General features: G+C 39.0%; 1 protein-coding gene across 10 annotated transcripts in view; it reads right to left on the reverse strand.

The window, feature by feature from the left end:
* Positions 1-3,804: 3,804 nt before the first annotated feature.
* The window catches only part of SATB2 (SATB homeobox 2), a 252,372-nt gene continuing 239,732 nt past the window's right edge, over positions 3,805-16,444 (reverse strand). For all 10 annotated transcript variants that reach the window (XM_027591193.2, XM_027591190.1, XM_027591187.1 and 7 more), the window contains one exon: positions 3,805-6,962. In XM_027591193.2, coding sequence (XP_027446994.1) covers positions 6,501-6,962 — 462 coding nt within the window. In that variant the 3' untranslated portion in view covers positions 3,805-6,500. The remainder of the gene's footprint in view (positions 6,963-16,444) is intronic.

A 16,444-nucleotide genomic window follows, 5' to 3' on the forward strand; every position in this document is an offset into this window, starting at 1 on the left:
TCGCATTCATAAAGAAAACCACATTCTAGCTCTTGAAAGGGAGAAGGAAAGCAAGGAAGGGAGGGCGGGAAGGAAACAGATGTAATAAGGGAGAATGGAAGGAGGGAGAGAGGAGGTACAAAGCAGGGACTAGAGCACAGTAACCCTTTAGGTACATCAGCTTTATTGTTGTTGTTGTTTCAGATTTATTTATTTTAGAGGGAGAGAGCCTGAGCGAGCACGCATGGGGGGATGGGGCCGAGGGAGAGGGAGAGTCTCCAGCAGACTCTGCTCTGAGCATGGAACCACACTCGGGGCTGGATCCCACCACCCTGAGATCATGACCTGGCCCAAATCGAGAGTAAGACACTCAACCGACTGAGCCACTCAGGCGCCTCTAGGCACAAAAGCTTGAAATCTTGTAACCTGACTTTTTGAAAACATCAGACTTAATTCTACTTTAAAACTCATCTGAATTATTTTAAGTCATTTATAACATTTTATTATATCCTGCTCTTTCTCTCAGAAGGAGAGAGGAAATAAAAAGAGGTTGTTCTAGATGCTTCTACCTATTTAATAATAACAATTCTGAGATATATGAATTATTAGCTTCATTCCCCACAGAGGAAACTGTGGATCTGAAAAATAACTTAAGCTGCAAAACTGTTGAGAATAGGTACTAGGATAGTTCACTGCCTCTTCACAATCAACTGGAGACAGACTGAAATTATAAATAATTTTTCTTCTTACCTCTTCCTTAAGCTGAGGGAGGGTCCCAAGGAACGCTCAGTCCAAAGCTGTCACTGAGCCTCCCAGAATTCCTTTCGTCTCTGCTGTTTTATGTTAAAATGGGATTATGCCTGTTAATGGATAGTGAATAAATTATAGTTCTCTCTTTAATTAATCATTGCTTTGCACTATTTATTACAGTGTTAATGGAATATTTTTGTAATTATTTCTCCATATGTGAAGGTAACACTTTAAACCTTTTAAAATGTCCCTGAAGAAGCTACTTCTAGATTCTTCTGGGACAGTTTTACTAGCAGAGCATGGTGTTTTTTAAAAATAGACTTTGCTTTCAGAACAAAATTCCATCAGAAATGTCATACTCAGATAAGATTATGAAGAAGTGTGTTAAGAGAAGTCAAAAGGTCGTCTCATATAAAGTATGCTGGCCAATAAATTGATGTTCAGTTCATACAGCCTTTCTAGGACATTCTAGGACATGAAAACAAGAGGTGGTGCAATACCAGGGTGAAAATGCAAGTTGTGGAGGCATGCAGACCTGGCTTCCCACCCTGGCTCCACTATGTCCTTGGCAACAATGGATAGGCAGCTTTTGAAATCACCTGTCCCCCGTTGCATGTTTCAGCCTTCATTTCTGTCTCTGACTCAACATGCCAGTCCTGGGGGCATGCTCATCCCGAGAAACACTGTCACATCTCTCTCCACGGGACCTGTGTCACCTCCCCCTGCCTACCCCTGTCCCCTGCATGCATGGATGCAAAGAAAGACTCCACACCTTCCCAGCAAGCAACCACAGCAACCACAATGTGCCACAAGTCCTGTGACAGTCCTTTGACGGCGGGATACTCGGGCACTGTGTGAGCATAGAAGAATTTGTAAGCACACTGGCACAGCAGATCAAGAAGGGCTTCCTGGAAGAAGTGTTGCTTGGGCTGATCCTTAAATTTGACCAGGGAAAGAACTCTGGGTGGTCAGGAGGAGGAGGTGCGAGGTACAGGGAGTAACCGCCGAGCAAATGCGCCTTTCACTTATCTTCTTCCTATCAGTTATGTTCAACATCTTTCCCGATATCCTCTGTGGCAGAGGCTGTTAGGTGCCTACCCAATATCCACATCCCTCCTTGTCTCTGAAATTAATAAAACAGCTAGAAACACTTACTAATCTCCCTTGCATTCAGGTGTAGGGCTTGAAGGAGTCTCCACAAAAGGAGTATGCCATTCTTTACTTCTCCTTCCATCTCGATGTCTGGAAGGTGGATGTGATGGTGAGAGCTCTAGCAATCTTTTTGGACCATGAGAAAGAAGGAACATGGGAACACCAGGAAAAGTGAAGCTGGGAGTACGTGAGTCCCTGACAACTTCATGAAGCCAGCTTACCTCAGCAATTTCTTTCTTGTAAGAAACAGGTAAATTTTTACCTTGTCTGTATCATAATTACTCCCCCCCCCATTATATGCAGCCAATCCTAAGTGATCCACCTTTCAAGACCACTCCAGCTCACAAATAATTATCATTTCCTTCTCCAAATTCATAGCACATGTTTGTACCATTCACTAAACAAATAAATCTCTGTCTGGAGACAACCACTGTATGACTATTTCACTTTTCCTGGACTTATATTAAAACTTTCCAACAAGTTATAAGCTCCTTGAGAGGAGAACATCAAGTCATGTATTTTCCCTTGTCACCTCAGTTCCTAGCAAATTATCTGACATACAGTACATTTTAAATAAATGTTTACTGTCTCATTGTGCCATGATGGGCCTTTAGAAAAAATGTAGGGACTTTTAAATCTTTATTTAAACCTTTATAGAAAGGGAAATAACAGTGTAAAGGAAAAGATCTCCTCTAAGAAAAATTTTAAAAAGACAAAAACTCAACCGATGGAGTGATGGCTCTCAGATGCTATAATATGACTTAACATATAGAGTCAAGAAAACTCGTACTCTTTCTTGGAAAGAGAAGTTGCTCGCACAGAGACTGCCTTCTGGCAGAAGCCAATCCATTTGTGGGCGGAGCCTCCCACTCTCAAGTTTGTCACCTATGATGACGGTGGACCCCTAAAAACACCTCATGCGTGTACAAGTTACTTGTGCTAGAAGTCAGTTATCTTACACATGCGTTCCTTCCAAGTCTTTATCCCAAACGCAGAACTCATTTACATTTGCATAAATAATGTGTTTTGCTTTGTATGGAATCTCCACTTTTTCTTTAAAAACCCTCAGACCTCTGTGCTTTGGGGTTGTCTGCTTTTCTGCAAATACCCAGTATTCACAAACTGTCCTTAAAACCTCTCCACATGGTCTGTGAGCTGTTAACTAAAAAAAAAAAGGCAAGTGAAACTAAGGAAGAAAGGAAAGAAAAATCACATCTGTATGTCAACCAAATGCAAAACACACACACACACACACACACACACACACAATTGTGCACACAAAAGACAATTTACAGTATCAAAAGAAAATAAAATCACTTTTTAATTGACTTTCTCTTTGCCGGTTCTAAAGCTAAGCACTTGCTCCTTCCTTATTGAGTCTTTTGAGCAATTTTTTCCATTGTAAGCACTTTCTAAAAAATCATTTTCTCACATTTCTCAGATACATCAATCCTTCCGGCATTCCTCTATGCACACATTATGGTACCCCAGCTCTAAATATAAAAGACTTTTATTATGTCCATTAACCATGGACATATGTGCTCCAAAAGTTTCCTGACACGCAGTCATTTGTGGGTTTTTAATTATAAACAGAAAATATTCACTAGAAAAATAAAGAAGCAAGCCCATAAATATGTCTTTATACATTTGAGTTTTCTTTGTATACGACAAAATGTTTGGCGCAATGGCTTTCCCTGTTGCCAGCTCCATAATGTGAGCATGCGTGCATTTCTAAACACACAGAGATGTACACGCATTCACATGTACAATTAACTCCATACCTAGTACAGGGCTCAAACATCTGTAATTGCGGGTGCTGCTCCCTTACTTCTAAAATAAGGGAGTGGGTTTTTCTGACACTCACCAGGTCTCACTCCACATGCAAAGTTAAATGGGACAGAAGGCAATGCCCAGTAAAATACATGACAAACAAAGTCATGTTTATTGAATGCGTTTTATTTTAACAACCAAAAAATTCTAACAGCCTAACAATGCACATAAGTTAAAAATTAATTATCACTTAGTGATAACAAAGATAGTTGATTTACATGGAAAAAAGAACATTTACAATATGTTAATCCTTATTCACATTGTTGATACCGCAATAAAACACAATTTGTTTTTTCATTTCACAAAAAAAGAAAAAAAAAGGCGGGAAATTGTGCTTTGTCAAGAGGCACTACAAGAGAAAGTTTCTTCTTCCAAATAGATATTATATGACAGATATTGAATAAATAGACATATATGCATTGTAATTCGCAAAGATCTGGCAAGACCACAGGCTAAAATGCCCACAGATTCACTTAGAATCACTGCAAACTTGGCAGTGAAATTAAAAAATAAAAGGCAAGACTTAGCATTGAAAAATACCTAATAAATTTTTGGTTGAAGTGTAAAAGATACCAAATGCGGATGCCATCGATAGATGAACCACCTTGTAAGAGCTTGGCAAAATCAGTTTCCATTACATGTACAGAGTGACCTTCAGCAACAGTGTAAGAAGACAATTTGGAAAGAGTAACTCGGAGATCAGGAAGCAGCAAGCGTGGACTTTCGGATTAAAGCTGCAGCATACTACAGAAGCAGAAGGACGGGCCCAGGGCTTAACTGCAAACCACCATCCTTTTGCAAAGGTATGTGACGCTCGTGTCAAGAGAATTTTTTCAACATCATTACTTGAAAAAGTACAGGAAAATGTCCCTTTAAAAACTCCAGAGGTTACTGAGCAGCTAGAATTAGCTTGTATTGCAACATGTCTTCTCCCTGTATATTGTAAGTTCTGAGTTAATATCTACACATAGAGGTTTTTTTTTTTAACTCCTACCTTTTATACCTTTCAAATATATAAATAGTATTAACAGTTATATTACAATGTTTGTGTAGTAAACAGAAAATAACTTTCAAAGTGATATTGCATGAGGTCTTTGACAAGGTTGCATGAGAGCATGACTCCAAAAAAAAAATCCAACCGTGTGGGACTGTTTGATGGTCACGTTGAAGCAGGGATTAGGTCCTGAAGGTGAGGTCACCTCTTGCAATTACTCTAAGTAGAAGTGGGAAGTAATGCTACTGGTGCTTCTGAGAGGAAGCTACAGGAGGTTTGGAGAGCTATAGTAGATTGCAGCTTTAATGCTCATTCCACTAAACAGCCAGTCGGCATTAGTTCTGCTTTACGTAAGGTAACTGCTATGTAGGTAACTGAGAAGATGTTTCCATTTATGATGAGTACGTGATTCCACTGAAATCGCTTTGCTTACTCTATTGCCTGGAGCTGCACAATGATTCAAAAACAGGTTCTTGTTCAGGCTGCCATACCAGGGAAAGGATGAGGCATGAGAGCAGGGACCACAAACGTTGGGTTAGGTGGATGGAATGTGTACGAAGAGGAGGAAGCCCCAAGTGAAACAGAAATAAGAAACATCTTTTGGGAGACGGAAGGATGGAGATTTATTTGAGAGGGAACCCCTTTAACTGGGCAGCAACTTCTAACTTAACATTACATTGAACTATTTTCTATTAAAAAAAAAAAAAAGAAAGAAAAAAGAGAAAACAGCAACAACAAACAACTTTCAAATGAGCAGGCTTATTAATTTTAAGATTTGAAGCCACGAACAGGTAAATAAGTTTCACAATAAAACGTGGCTCAGACTATGAATTCCATACGTCCAACATCAAAATATCATTTGATCAAGACTGCACTTAAAGGACAAGTTTTCTCTGTACTGAATTACAGTTTTATTCATTTGGAATTCCACAGAAATGCATCTGTTCACTACAGGAATGACAAGTTGAATAACGGAACATATCGAGCCATTTTAAGTGTGCATTGTGTCTTAAGAGCAATTTGACATATCATTTTAAGGTGCCCTGATTTTTTTTCCACTTTACTTTCTTCTTTCTTTTTGGCAGTGTTGATTTATTTTGTTAAATACATACCTCAAAAATTACCCATCAAGCTGCCAGATAGGAAGCCATAGAATTAAAAAAAAAAAAAATCAGGGACAAACACAGAAAATAAATAGGAATTCAAAAATAGTCACCCCACCCTGAGAGCAGGCCGCAGTTTATCAAAAAGCCAAAGCGACTCACTGTGAAGTGGTTTTTTTTTTTTTTTTTTTTAATACATAAACAAGTCTCTTCTTTAAGAACTCATTTCACAGTCTATTCTTTCGGGTTGTAAAGTTCTCTGTCCCATGCAATTTAATATATATATGTAAATATATAGATATATACATATACATATACACACACACTTGTAGCTTCCTTCATTTGTTTTGTAGATCTTTTCATCCTGGAACTTGCCTGATGTCTCTTCCATAAGTGCAAGGATAATGAAGGCAGAGTCTCCTGTGATTATAATTACTATGATCCAGTCAATTGCAAAAGTGTAACACTTTTAGTGTCTTTGCCAAGGCGATGTCTGATTCGGAAATACTGAACTTATTCAGTCTATAGGTGTATCCTGTGCAACAAAGAAACATCAAAAAAGGTAAGAAAAACAAAACAGACCAAAAAAAAAAAAGATAAAAATAAAATAAAGCAAAAAAAAAATGTTTTTAATGAAATTAAAACAGAAAATCCTTGGACCGATGTATTGCTTTGCCTGGTAGGAGTTCACATTATCTCTGGTCAATTTCAGCAGGCGCAGCCTTGCTTTTTTCCGCATTTTCCTCCTCGGCCTCCACTTTGTACATCTCCTCAGAGCCTTCCTCGCTGTCATTCTCCTCGGACTCCGTCAGCAGCTCCTCGTCCTTATACTCGGCCACATCCACCGCGGAACCCAGGTGTTCCTTGAGCTTCCCATGATGCTTCACGTGATACCGCTGGTTCTGGAAGAACTTGATGATGGTGTGTTTGGGAAGATCCAGCTGAGCAGAAAGCGTGTGGATCGCCTCCTGATCAGGGTACAGGCCCACATCATGAATAAAGCTTTGGAGGATCCCCAGGGCTTCCAGGGAGATCTTTGTGCGAGACCGGGGCTTTTTGGCACAACTGTCTTCCGTCGGAGGAGGTGGGGGAGGAGCTTCTTCTCTGGGGGGGGAGCTCTCCTTGGCTGGCTGAGACTGCTGCCTATGAAGGACCTGATGATTAAAATTAAGAAAAAAAATTTTAACATTTGACTCAGGATTTTACCTTTCAAAAGCCATTATCCCTCTGAAGTATGTGTGGTCTATCTACCTTTGGAGTACTGCTGTTGTCATTTGTAAATTAAGGTCTTTGGCAAACTTAAAAGAATTTCTGGAGATTTAGGATCTCATTTACAAAACAAGAGGTTAATAATAGTAAGGTGTGCTGACATTTATATTCTGAGGCACAAAGAAGTTAAGACGTTTGTTGCCCAAGGTCATTTGCATTCAAACAATCTGGCTCCAGAGCCTTCCCTGCTGTTAACCAGCGTGATATGCCACCTCTCTAAAGCCTAATGGCAAAGAAATTGGACTCAGTGAGAAGGTGCAGGCTCTACAATCAGACCTCATGGGTTCAAGTCCAGACTCTTCCACTTAACTGGGTGTCCCTGCACAAGGCAATAACATCTTTAAGCCTCAATTTCATTATCTATAAAAGAAGAAGGATAAGACACTGACTTCCTAGAGATGTTGTAAGAATTAAGTAACATAATGTATACAAAGAATAGTGCTTACCTTAAATCAGAGGTTGACAAACTTTTTCAGTAAAGGGCCAGATAATAAATATTGTAGGTTTTGCAGGGCCATACAGTCTCTGTTGCAATGACAACTCTATTTTTGTAGTGTGAAAGCAGCCGTAAGTAATAGATAAGCAAATGAGGGTGGCTGTGTTCCAATAAAACTTTATTTACAAAAACAGGTGGCGGATCGGATTTGGCCATGGGCCATAGTTTGTCCACCTCAAGCTTAGGGCAAACATTCAATAAATGAGAGTAATTATTACCATCAGCCTCATAATTACCCTTAAGAGTGTAACAGAGAAAGAGTTGGTATTTCAGTCGGAAAATCAATACTTCATAAAATTAGGAAGAACTTTCATTTATTTTCTTTCAGCCCTGATATTTGATCCTTAAATAATGTTTTTAAAAAAATACAAGACTTCCAAATTAACTTAAAGATATAACATTTTTCTTAAATGAAGAATTTTAAATGACTACTTTGTACTCACATAGATGGACTTCAATATCACTATAAACTATTAATACTCTGTTTTGCACACACTCCCTAATTTGTTTTTTAATCCTTCATTGTTCAGGTTTTCTAGTTGTTATAATTAACTTAAATTTCTCTTTTATCTGCATATTCCCCACTCATTAAAAAGTGAAAACAGGGGCGTCTGCCTTCGGCTCAGGTCATGATCCCAGGGTTCTGGGATTGAGCCCCGAGTCAGGCTCCCTGCTCGGTGGGAAGCCTGCTTCTCCCTCTCCCACTCCCCCTGCTTGCATTCCCTCTCTCGCTGTCTCTCTCTGTGTGTCAAATAAATAAATAAAATCTTTTTTAAAAAATGAAAACAAAACAAAACAGAAAAAACCTCTAGTGTTTAAATAAATTTCTAGACCCAACATGGAGCTGCTCTTGCCCAGGGTGCCACATCAGCAGACTGAACTTCCTAGTCCCTGTAAATGCGCCACTTGACCAGAAGCACAGTACTTCCTGTCGGCCAATCCCCAAACACCAAGCCAGCTCTGGGCTTTACACTTATTTTCTTGTTCTTTGATCTTTCTAAATAAGGTCAGGTGTGCAACCCCAGACAACCATGCCCTCTTTGTGTTGCCCCTTCTAATGATCTATAAAACCTGATCTTGCCCCAGATCCTCCAGAAATGGTGCTCCACTGTTTGTGAGGTACCATACTCTCCCAACTCCTGGATTGTTTTCCTTGAACAAAGGACACCAAACTTGTAACTAAATTGTTTTAGTTTTGTCAGTTGACCCTAGTTTGGCAAGCTTATTCTTGATCTTCATAACTGCTTCTTCAACATCGTCTCTCTGCATGAAATAAGTTCCCATTTTATTAGTTATTTATGAACCTCTTCAATTTGACCAAAGAAGGAAAGCTCTACAGAGAAGACTGTCATTAACAACTCGCCCCTGCTCCGGTCATAGGCCTACATGAGATGGGCTTCATGGCAAGGAAAGAGGATTGCTGGATCCTGGAGAGGGGCCTCAGCCACTATTCACACGTTACAAAACCAGCAGCAATAGTACATAATTAAAATGCTACTGTGACGGTCCGTAGTTAGGCATGATGTCAACTCCAAAGACAAGGACCACATTTCCTATACTCAGATCAATGCCTAACTTTCTGGGTCCTCCCAGAGCCTTTAAGAATAGTTGAGTTCACATACGTTTCTCTTTTTACCATTCTCTCCTATTTTATGCCATCTCTTTCATGTTAGAGCTACAAATCACACATTTTCCGGAGTCTAGGGGGAAATCAATCCCATCAGTACAGAAGAAAACATGTCTATTTACATTAAACAATCGATGGTATACCACCATTCCCACCCCCATTACTACCACTACCACACGCTACCCACATGACCCATTTTCTTTTTTTGGCTATGAAAGAGCAACATCAAAGCAAGCATCTAAGAAAAAAAAAAATTCTGCCATCTCCTCCAGTCTCAGGGACCCTCTGATGGGAAAATAATCCCTTACCAATGTGAAAATGTCAGTCTTTTATATGTAATTTAGTAAATATTAGGGCACATGAAATTGTTAACCTAGGGAAGGTAACAACAAGCAGAAGAGGAGGGAAGTTTTCAAACAATAATCAGCAACCACCTAACAATCAAAATAATAATAAAAAGGATAATCAAATGCAAATAAGAATATCCACCATAATAAGCTTACGGCTGGTGGCAGAAAGAAATCTAAAACACAGGACCATAAAACAGTGGCACTAAAGGTCCATATAATGTTGACCAATTAAAATGAATGTTCTTGGCATTTTCTTTACTACTTTCAACTAAGAGTAAATTCATGTGGTCTGCTGTGGTAAGCTGGCATCAGCAAAAAACTGAGAGCTCTGTTACTTCAACATCCTAATTATAGCCGGAAGGGAACGTAGAGTTGTGCTGTGGGCCTGTTCAGGGCACTTTGATGGCAAAAGATATTTGCTCTGAGGTCATAATCTGGGCAGCCTGACCAATGTAATAAAGGAACCACTATGTCAACAGGTGAGGATTCTGTTTTTTGGTGAGAAAGAGAAAAAGAGAGAGAGAGACACTGAAAGTATATATGAAATATGTACTCAAAGAACATATATACTCAAGCACGAGCACCTCCTATTAGAGCAATTGTGTTAATTGGAAAACAAAAGAGAATTAAAGTGCCCCATTTTCTAAATTATGCTTGCCTTCTGTAGTAAAAGTCAGCATAATGGTTCCATTTAGTTAAATAATTAGATTGGTTCTTTAGGGGTTTTCCATTTTGCACTGGTTAGATTTAAAGAGATTTTCCAAAACTAGACTTTGAAGTTACTATAATCTTTCTGCATGATAGGGTTTGTTCTTCTCATAGGTCCAACCAACTGGCCTGCTTCACCTCTCCTTTCATAGACTCTCGCAGTGCTAACACATGCAAGCAGGGAAGCCACCCATGAACAGTGGGAGCTGCCACTTACTGGACACTTACGCTGGGCCAGGCAGTGTGAACAACTTTACACGCATTGGTTTACTTAGTCCTCACGGTTCCTCAGTAAGGCGCTATTTGGATCAAGAATAACCTGGAGGACACCTGGGCGGCTCAGTCAGCTAAACATCTGCCTTTGGCTCAGGTCATGATCTCGGGGTCCTGGGATCGAGCCCCACATCGGGCTCCCTGCTCAGCGGGGAGTCTGCTAGTCCCTCTCCCTCTGCCCCTCCCCCGGCTCGTGCTCTCTCTCTCTCAAATAAATAAATAAAATCTTAAAAAAAGAACAACCTGGAAATAGGCAGCACCTCAGGAAAACCCTTTACATTGGAAATTATAAACACCGGGAGCTGTCAGTGTGAGAAGGTAGGTTTCCAAGGGACAAGAGTAATGTCACTACCCATCACAGAAGGGGAGATGGTTCTCAGAGAAGTAACAGCAATAGAAATTATCTACAGAGAGAAATGTTTTATTGCTGGTCCAACAATAGTGTACTGTGAGCTGGGTGGCGTGACAATATTTACAGGAAGAAGCTTAAGTGACATTTTGAGCATCTTCAAGCAGATAAGGAGAGAGCAGTCAAAATAGAGAACGACAAAATGAGCAGCTCTAAAGTGAAACTGCCTTACAAGTTACCAGAAGGGCCTGCCTGAGGTTCTTCAGTCACACTGCCATGGGCTGTAATTCCCTCTCAACCACAATATGCGTAAGACGTGAGACAAGAGTCGTCCCCAAGTTGTGTCTCAACTAGCTTTATTCCCTCCAAAGTGTTCTTTTCCTTTTTTTTTTTTTTAAGATTTTATTTGAGAAAGAGCAAAAGCAAGAGAGATCACAAAGGGAGAAGCAGACTCGCAGCTGAGCAAGGAGCCTGATGCAGGACTCAGTCCCAAGACCCTGAGATCATGACCTGAGAAGGCAGATGCTTAACCAACTGAGCCACCCAGGCGCCTGTCCCACCAAAATGTTCTAATTACTCCAGGCAGAAAGTTGTTTATTGTCTCTAGACAATTTTTAGAAAGAAAGAAAAAAACCAAAACGAAATGAAAACACTGCATAGATTTCCTCACTAACCAGTTGCAGTGGTTTATTATTATGACAATCAAGGAATTCTCAATGTCCTACAGTGCTTCCTGCCAGTGGTGTAAGTCCTCTGAACAAAAGTAGAGTAGAGCCTAATGCTTACAAGACTGTCTTTCTGAGAAAGGACGATCAATACAACCCTGTCTTAAAATCCTCCCATCTAAATGGCGGAACTTTTCTTCATTTTCTTACATCTTGAGTAAATCATGTCAACTCTTCTAGCCTCTTCTTCATGGGATAGGTTTCTGAATTCCCATGTAACTGAAGTTTAGTTTTTCTGTTTGAATTTTTCAGAGATGCTCAAAATTCCTTGTTAGTTAACTAGATGAATCAAGTCTGGTTCCTGTCCCCACCAAGTGCCCTTAGTAACTTAAGTGAGAGGCCAGACCATTGATTTCTGTTGGAGGTAGCTATAAGTCATCCTATTCCTCAGCTCATTTGACAATTCAGGCATCTATTTTCTGGTTGATTTTTTTTTTTTAAACCACAAAATTTACAATTACTTCAACCAAGACAGAAAATGCCCTGCCAAATGAATCAAGATATATGTCCTTTTTTTTAGTTTTTTTAAATTTTATTTTATTATGTTATATTAATCACCATACATGACCTCATTAGTTTTTGATGTAGTGTTCCATGATTCATTGTTTGTGCATAACACCCAGGGCTCCATGCAGAACGTGCCCTCTTTAATACCCATCACCAGGCTAACCCATCCCCCCTCCCCCCTCCCCTCTAGAACCCTCAGTTTGTTTCTCAGAGTCCATCGTCTCTCATGGTTCGTCTCCCCCTCTGATTCCTCCCCTTCATTTTTCCCTTCCTACTATCTTCTTCTTTTTTCTTTTTTTTTTTAAAGATTTTATTTACTTACTTGACAGAGAGAGAGAGAGCCAGGGCAGGAACACAAGCAGGGGGAGTGGGAGAGGGAGAAGCAGGCTGACCGCTGAGCAGGGAGCCCGATGTGGGGCTTGATCCCAGGACCCCAGGATCATGACCTGAGCTGAAGGCAGAAGCTTAAAGACTGAGCCACCCAGGCACCTCTTTCTTTTTTTTTTTTTTTTTTAACATATAATGTATGGTGAATGCTGTGAATTGTGTCAGACTGATGAATAACAGACCTGTACCTCTGAAACAGATATATGTTCTTTTCTAATGAGTTCTTCACACTACCAGATTATTGTTTTCTGGGACTTTTCTTTAAATTAAGGTTAATGGAGCATCTTCCCAGATATTTATGTAAAAAAAAAAAAAATGCCCAAGTCCACAAACTTTCCAGCCTCATCCTTTTTCCTCTTTTTCAAAATGGGCCCTGTAGCTGACCTTTTCTATTTGTAACGCCTACCACCTCTCTTCATGTGATTTTTCCCAAGTAACAGAATATATCCTGCTGTAAAGATAGCCATCCATCCCTTCACTTTTGACCTTTGCAAACTGAAGCCTGATCATTCATTCTAGCTCTATTTGGTTTAGATTTTTCTTACATCACAACTGAATTTAAATTAGTCAACAATTCATCTCTGATAATTTCTACAAAGAGTTTTATTTCATAACTTCTCTTGCCAATTTTTCAATATGTCAATTAGTGTTCATAGCACTGAAATGTCTACGTAGCTTCAATAATAATAGCAGTGGTAGTAGTAGTAGAAGTAGTAATAGATGGTAGCATTCATGTAAAGTTCATGAGCTGAAAACTGACCTAAATGCTAAATATATGTTAATTTTACTTAATTTTATTTATTTTCACAGTAATCCTACAGGTGGATATTTTTACCCCTATTTTATGATGAGAAAACCGGAGTTCAGAGAGAGTATAGGTAATTTGTGTGAGGTCGCATAGCTTATAAGTAGAACTGGTATTCCAAAACGTATCTGATTTTAAATCCCATGCGCTTAAGCATTACGTTCCCCTGCCTTCTATGAGTGCAAGATTACATAAGAAAATTGAACCAACTCTCTAGACTTTGAGACGACAGACCATAAATGAAATATCAGTAGTAATAAACAGTATAAGCAAAAAATTGAGTAATGCAAAAAGAGAACTGGGGAGAGGGGAAGTCATTTTAGATATGGTGACTCAAGGAAGGCTCCTTAAGGAGGCAGCACTTGAGCAGAGGTCTGAAGGAAGTGAGGAACAAGCCATGAAGAAGAGCATTCCAGGCAAAGTAAACAGTAAGCAAAAGCACAGTAGGGAGGAATATATTTGATATATTTGAAGAACATCAAGGAAGGCAGCACGTTAGAGCTGCACCACCCAGTATAATAGCCACCAGCCACATGTGGCTATTTACATTTTGTTAGATTAATTAAAACGAAAAGCAAAACAAGACTCAGTTCCTCAGTCATATGAGCCACATTTTGTGTGCTTGACTGTCACATTGTGCAATACCATATTGCACAGGACATTTTCACCATCACAAGAAAGTAGTGTTGAACAACCCTATGCCAGAGAGAAATGACAACTGTGAGGTCGCCAGAGCCAGAGTACACAGGGTACTGGCATTCTCTGTCAAGGTGATGGAAAACCCTCACAATGAACTGCTATCATAATCTGATTTAGCCAGAAATATAGTAGGGCTAGAAACCGCCACTATTACTAGACAGAAGAGAGGTAGTCATATAGTCACATACTAAGTAGGAAAAACTCAGCTCCCAATATATTACTGGACTTTCAACAGAGCATCCCAAATAGCAACACTATCATAACAACAACCAGAAGAATGCATTGGTACTTCTATCCTCAAGAGAACAGTTAATTTACATTTAACTGATGGCTGCCTTCTTCATCAGAGGTGCTTATCATGTCTGAAAGGAATTATGTTGAAGACAATCAACCCTAGGTTAAAGGAGTAAAAAAAAAAAAGTGTTGGTTTATCAAATATTTATGGAGTGTCTATTATAATTAGACCTATTAATTTACAAAGCTTTCTAATAAGTAGTCCTATCACCAACAATTAAATGTTGAATAAGTTATGGACAGGATATACATAAATAGAAAGTTAAAAGTCTAATAAATTCCTTATATACTTGCTGAAATCTCTTTGGGCTGAAATATGATATACACAGATACAAATGAACATAAAGATAGTGATGAAGGGATAAAAGTTGTAAATATATTTAAAAGAGACATCAACTTCAAAATAAAACCCCAAATTTCCTTGCCCAGTGACAAAGCACAACCATAATATGGGCCCATGTTGTTTCTTTGCCTTCAAAACTGGACATTTTGAAAACACAAGGACAAAATGGTACCATGACAAAAGTCAACTAAGAAAGATAAAGCAGCTCTTCGTAAACCTCTCAGTGTTCAAATAGATTTTGAAGGCCTCGATGAAAACCACCTGGGAGCCATGTGTAAAATATAATGGTTTTTGCCTGCAGGGAAGGAAGTGAGATCTTGAATGATTAAGTTCAGGAAAGTATATAATTCACTGTATCATTATGGGGTAAACTGGATTACTTATAATAAGCCAAGACTTTGTGGTCTTTTTTATATAGAGAAAATGAGAAATTATTAGAAAGGTGACTGTAGAGGGTGGCTGAACCAGTGTAGTAATAGGTTAAAACAAAAGTTTCCCAGGTGGATGCATCCATATTTCTGTGACAAGCCTTACCCAGAGGACTGAGCTTCCCCCAGAGCTTCAGGTCCTAAATGGTGACACTCATCAGTAGAGAGGAGAACACAGACAAGAGGACTTTTGTCTGCATTTATTTTGCGTTAATACTGGAATTATTTTTACTTGTTTAATTTACCTCATCTATGACAACAGAATGTAAAATAGTTGATCCAAAAAAGGAAAGCATTCTTCCACTAAAAGTCCTGAGAAAATATATTTACCAGGCAACGAGAACAATTGGTTGGAACACTTGAAAAGCCCCTGTGCATAACTTGATTAGAATTTGTTCAATAAATAAATGAGTGAATGGTGCTATTTTAAAATATACTATATATAAAGTATCATGTAACTGAGATATTAATCTAGCTCTACCCCTAATATTCCCTTCTCCCCAAAATCAGCATTTAAGACAATTAATTTTGGCTCAAAATTCAGTGGGAAGAACTTAGCATTAAGGATTGCTAATTAATATATTATTGTAACCACTATGCACCGATCTCACTTATCAGACTGCGAGCTACATATTGGTACACTGTATGTCTGGCACACGGTAAGTGGTCAGTACGTCTTTGTTCTGCTCTACTGGCGTAATTCCATATTCTTTCTCCTTTATTTTCAGACCAGTTATTATTCTTGTTTTGCATAACTTGCTATTATTTTTCTTGTTATTATTACCTTTTGGCAAAACTATGTTTAAAAAGTAAATAAACTGTCACTCATAGGAACTTAGATCTACTGGGTATCTGAAAGCAAATATGATATTTTTTTAATCATTTCTTATTTTTTAAAAATCGCAGGGCATTGTATAACCCATAGAATGGCATGGTATATAAGCTGTGAGCAGGGGTTTTGGGGTCACAAGAGTTTTGGCTTTGAAACCAGTCCTTACCCTGAAAAGCACATCTGCTTACTAGCCTTGCAATTCTGAGCAAGTTACTTTCTCTGAGCCACAGAGCTTGTTAATCTGTAAAATCTTCCTTCTAGTGTTAGGAGGATTCTGTGAGATAATGCATGCTAAGTACTTAGCAGAGTTCTCGTCATAAGCAAGACTTCTGTAAGTAATAACTACCATGAAAAAATGAGAGAAGGATTTAAGAATGAGTAGTATAATGCTTCATGTATTTTTCTTTCAGTTATGCTTATCATAAAGATTAGCAACAATTTCAGAGATCTGTTTGTCCTTCTTACTCCAAAGATCTGCAGATCTACAAATGGGCATGTCTACCAGTAAGTTTCCCTATTTCTTTAACTCATATACTACATACAT

The sequence above is a fragment of the Zalophus californianus genome, chromosome 3, assembly GCF_009762305.2.
Source record: "Zalophus californianus isolate mZalCal1 chromosome 3, mZalCal1.pri.v2, whole genome shotgun sequence".
NCBI classification, from domain to species: Eukaryota; Metazoa; Chordata; class Mammalia; order Carnivora; family Otariidae; genus Zalophus; species Zalophus californianus.